The sequence below is a fragment of the Sinocyclocheilus rhinocerous genome, unplaced genomic scaffold, assembly GCF_001515625.1.
Source record: "Sinocyclocheilus rhinocerous isolate Xijiao unplaced genomic scaffold, SAMN03320098_v1.1 scaffold1193, whole genome shotgun sequence".
In the NCBI taxonomy this organism is placed as follows: Eukaryota; Metazoa; Chordata; class Actinopteri; order Cypriniformes; family Cyprinidae; genus Sinocyclocheilus; species Sinocyclocheilus rhinocerous.
The window spans coordinates 355,047-360,275 of NW_015642181.1; the positions used below are offsets into that span (position 1 = coordinate 355,047).

Below are 5,229 nucleotides of genomic sequence, written 5' to 3' on the forward strand. Positions count from 1 at the left end.
ACAGAGCGGTGTGGAATAAAGGTAAATTATGTGAAAAATAATGTTTTGTTTTTTTTAAACGAAGCATTAACACATGTTAGACTGCACCCCATAAACGCAATCAAGCCTAGAAAAAAAAAAACAGTGAACCACCCCTTTAAAAAGTGCAAAGACAGGAATGAGAAGCTTAAATATGTATGAAAGCTTTTAAATATTTCTTAACATATGTTATTTGAGCTGTAAATTTGTTTAAAACAATATTCAACTGTTACAGGATTTACACTGTCACATTGTCATGACAAAAGAGGTGTAAAATTTGATATAACTTTACACAGAAAAGGTCAGAAAGTGATCTTTCTACACTAAAATCATTTTAACATTAATGTTGTTTACATCTTTTCTCTACTACTTAAACAGTAGTTTAAAGTTTACTGACTGGCCCCACTGATTTCCATTATAGGTGCCTCAGTGTAACCCTTTTTTTCATTGTTTGTTATTGATTGATTGACTGATTGATTGGTTGAAAGAAAAGGAGAGACAAGTCCAAATACATTTTTGTGTTAATGAACACGGAAAAGTCCTTCATCTCCTGCTTTGATAGGGCCTGTATTGTGGCATCAATTTTTTCAAATGATTAAATGCACACTGGAGCCACATGGGACTCTGTTATATATTTGCTGGAAAATGTGTCATGATTACAGTGTTAAGGATATAACCATCTGTTTCAGTCCATAAATTGGATCCATGAACTAGACAGTTGCAGGGTGACAAGAGGAGGACAAGACTTCTATAACACGTGCCTATGTTAATACAATCAAAATCAGATTATGGTCTTTATCAATCAGAACTTATGGAGGACTGCGGCAGAGAATAGTCAGTACAAATTCCCACATTGAAAATGGAAACCCCCGTTGTGTCAAAACTAATACTCATCAATATTTACACTACCAGTCAGGAAGTGAGGAAAGATTTATTTATTTTATTTTTAAAAATTTTTTAATGTTGTTGAAAAAAAAAAATCTTATGCTCACAAGACTACATTTAATTGATAATGCATTAAAACAACAATATTGTGAAATATTACTACAATCTAAAATAACTTTTCTATTTTAATATATAAGTGCAATTTATTCCTTTTTTTTTTGGAAATAGTGATGCACTACCATTCAAATGTTTGGGACAAGTGACTTTTAAAAGCAGGACTTGTTATGAAAACAACATCATGATAACTACATTGGCTGCAAATGTTACTGCAGAAAATGTGATGGTCATTCTCCGCCATGTGACTCTAAATTCAAACAAGCACACTTTTTTGACTTGGCAGTAACTTTTTAAACACAAAAAATTGGTAGGTTATTTACAACTTTTGCTTTCCAGTCCATTTTCCCAAGCAGTGTTTATATGTGAGCAATGTGGATTGTATGGTTGGGCTGTGCGCGAGATGGAACTGAACACGGGAAGTGAAGTTATACCCGGGCTTTTAGTGGTCAGCTGCTGCAGAGCGTGCTAAAATCTAAATTAATTATATCATTTTATTATATCATTTAAATTATATAATTGTTTTCAATGTCATCGTCCATCGCAATGTTTCATGGTAGACATCGTCTGATGCCAATTTGGTAGACATTGCCCAACCCTAGTGGGTTGTGATGAATAGGTCAGATCTGAACTCCTCTGGAGAGGCTGCCATTGATGCAACTGAACTCAACCAATTCCCTTGTGTCTCATTAAACCACTTAAAGCGAAAATTGGTCTCCTACTATTATGAGAATCGTTCAGCAGAGCTGCAAAAGCAGCTGAAAAGCCATCTTCAAAATGGAAATAGCTTTCTAAATACTGTGCAATACATACTGCCTACTATTTTTTGTACTATTTATTTTAATAGTCAGTGTCCATATGTCAGCAAGTGGGGTACAGTTATAATTTTGTCAATTAAAAAAAGGCTAGTTTGTATTTGTATTCCTTGTTGTTGTTGGGTTTTTTTTAATGTGTGTTAACTCTAGGTACTAGGTAGTCTGGTCAAATATTGAGTGAAGAAAAGATTACATAATCACACTGGAAATGCAAGGTGCATTCGGTCATACAGTTTTGCTCCTATTCGTGCTATGCCAAAAAGTGCAGTATACAACAATGTAGCCATCTAGGTATTCATTTCATACAGAAAATATGAATACTGTGCACAGTAAATAGTACTCCGTACAAAACATAGCCTTAAAGTGCCTTTGGGTGGATGACAAATACAACCTTATTTACAATGCATAGAAATACAAAGCATGAACTGTATGAATGTATAAATAAAAGCGTATATTTAAAATGATGTAAATGTACGTTTTTTACATTTAATTCGTAATAATTTAATAATCTTCCAGATCACTTAAATAATCCTATAGTGAGACAAAACTGTTTTTAAAGAAAAACTACCAAAACATTTTATATAGTCCCTCAACAAATATGAGCTCATAAAAACTATATTCAACGATTATCCATAAAAAAGAAAATTGTAGTTATAGACGTCGACGTCACTGCTGTCAATGCTTGACATGTCATGTCAGCTAAATTTTACAGCTGGAAACGCATGGTAGGCTACTTCGTATTAACTTGAATATAACTCTCAGAACTAAGAAAGTTAGAATCCCTAGTTATACAATCAGCATATTAAAGCAGCCGGTTAGCCCTGGGGATAAAGTCTAAGTTGAGGGAAACTAGTTGGTTTAGTAGCTCTCATCTTGACTCGAGTAAAATGGCTGGACCCATGTGAAAACAAAACAACTTTCTGCCAGCAAACCGTCGGTGTCACACTTACTCTTCTGGACTGAAACCAACGGCATACAAACTTATTTTATAACCCAGATAGATGTTTTTCTCGTTACTTCCTCGTCGTCGTTTAAGGTCCCATACGAAATACATTACTTTCGTTTATTCTGATGGTTAGGGAGTTATCTGTCATTAGTTAAAGACCTCGATCAATTTAAAGACGTAAAGCCGCGGAATGATATATGCGCGCTCTCAGACTTAAATAACAATCTGTCATTACAATGTTTCAATGTTACTCTTCACACTCACACAGGCTGCAAACTATCGCCACTTTCCGATGAAAACCAAAACAACACTTGCGTTTCACTTCAAACATCAAAATATCGCACCTTTCACCAAAACATAAACGAAAACATCAAACATATAAACAAATTAATACAGTGGAAAGCGTGTGAAATGACGAAGAGTAGCTAGTGCTTACGGAATTGATGCAATTCTCTTTTTTTCCTTTCCAGCTTCCAGCCAACTTAATTCAGAATGTAATCCAAGAAGAAACTTTTCCCAAAGCTCTCATGTGGATTAGGCGTTTGGTACGATATTTCAGGTCGAAACATTCCTCATTTGGGTGAAAGAAGCATAGTTTTCCTCGATTATATCAATTTTAAAGTTGTAGCGTTTACTCCATCATGGTGGCCATGTTTAAGAGAGACCGAAACACTGCCTGTCACTGTAATGGACAAATAGACCCACTTTAACGTTTAAGACAGTCTTACCGTTTTAAATTGCGCGCAACTCGTACAGAACATCTATAAACCGAACATATGACGTGTGATGTGCTAAAGATAGAAGATATTTCGGTTTAAAACTGCATGGAGATATTTTTAAAAAGTCTCACTGACCCTGCGGAGCGATACATAGGGATATACTCAAGGTAAAAAGTCTTCTCAGTCATCAGCGGTGGACGGTAAAACGCGGAAGTTGACTCTGGAAATTGAGTCCATGTCGCCTATCGGCATACAAAGGCAGTATTACTTAACTCAGACTCTTTCATCATCTTTCAGCAAATATTTTCAGTTCTTACACTGCATTTCTTACACTACATTTCTTAAACACCCCAACAAATTACTAAATATTAGTGCATCTAATGTTTTTTTAATACAAAATAAACTTTTTAGTTTTTCTTTGTTAATAGTCTGCATACATTTTTTTTTTATTTCCATGACGCAACCACTATTACACTATACGTGTATACACTATTCTGAATGCATGAAAGTAAATAAAAGCATACAACAACAATAAAGAAGTAGTCACACTAAAATATCTTTATATTGAAGAATAGTATGGACGTAAATCGTAAAAAAAAAAAAAACATTTACATGACTTTGGATGATGTAAACCAAGCAGTAATTATCACAAGCTCACCAATTTCCTATTCAGTTCATTTTATTCATGCTTTACTTATAATTAAAGAATATTCCTACCAGCAATGTAGACAAATTCAACAAATTAATGCACACTATTCCACCTCAGTTATTTACAACTTTCATTGATAATAGAAAATAAACCAAAGATAAAGGAATAAAACACATAAAAGCAGTGTTTCATAAGTACATTGGTAATTCTGTTTTCTTTTTTCCTAAAAAAAAAAAAAAGAGGTTCATTAAAGGTCAAGGATTCTAGGGAAGATGTCCAAAGCAGTCCAGGTGCAAGAGGAAATGAGCTTCTTGGCCTGAAAGAAGCACCAGTGTTTGAAAGACAGTGTCTCACTGATGCTCAATTTTAAAGTTGTAGCGTTTACTCCATCATGGTGGCCATGTTTAAGAGAGACCGAAACACTGCCTGTCACTGTAATGGACAAATAGACCCACTTTAACGTTTAAGACAGTCTTACCGTTTTAAATTGCGCGCAACTCGTACAGAACATCTATAAACCGAACATATGACGTGTGATGTGCTAAAGATAGAAGATATTTCGGTTTAAAACTGCATGGAGATATTTTTAAAAAGTCTCACTGACCCTGCGGAGCGATACATAGGGATATACTCAAGGTAAAAAGTCTTCTCAGTCATCAGCGGTGGACGGTAAAACGCGGAAGTTGACTCTGGAAATTGAGTCCATGTCGCCTATCGGCATACAAAGGCAGTATTACTTAACTCAGACTCTTTCATCATCTTTCAGCAAATATTTTCAGTTCTTACACTGCATTTCTTACACTACATTTCTTAAACACCCCAACAAATTACTAAATATTAGTGCATCTAATGTTTTTTTAATACAAAATAAACTTTTTAGTTTTTCTTTGTTAATAGTCTGCATACATTTTTTTTTATTTCCATGACGCAACCACTATTACACTATACGTGTATACACTATTCTGAATGCATGAAAGTAAATAAAAGCATACAACAACAATAAAGAAGTAGTCACACTAAAATATCTTTATATTGAAGAATAGTATGGACGTAAATCGTAAAAAAAAAAAAAAAAAAAAAAAA

At 34.3% G+C, this 5,229-nt stretch overlaps 1 protein-coding gene across 1 annotated transcript in view; it reads right to left on the minus strand.

The window, feature by feature from the left end:
* Positions 1 to 3,690, minus strand: part of LOC107755698 (histone-lysine N-methyltransferase 2C-like) — a 170,251-nt gene extending 166,561 nt beyond the window's left edge. The window contains exon 1 of the mRNA XM_016572585.1: positions 3,633 to 3,690. Coding sequence (XP_016428071.1) covers positions 3,633 to 3,685 — 53 coding nt within the window. The 5' untranslated portion in view covers positions 3,686 to 3,690. The remainder of the gene's footprint in view (positions 1 to 3,632) is intronic.
* Between the last annotated feature and the right edge of the window lie 1,539 nt (positions 3,691 to 5,229).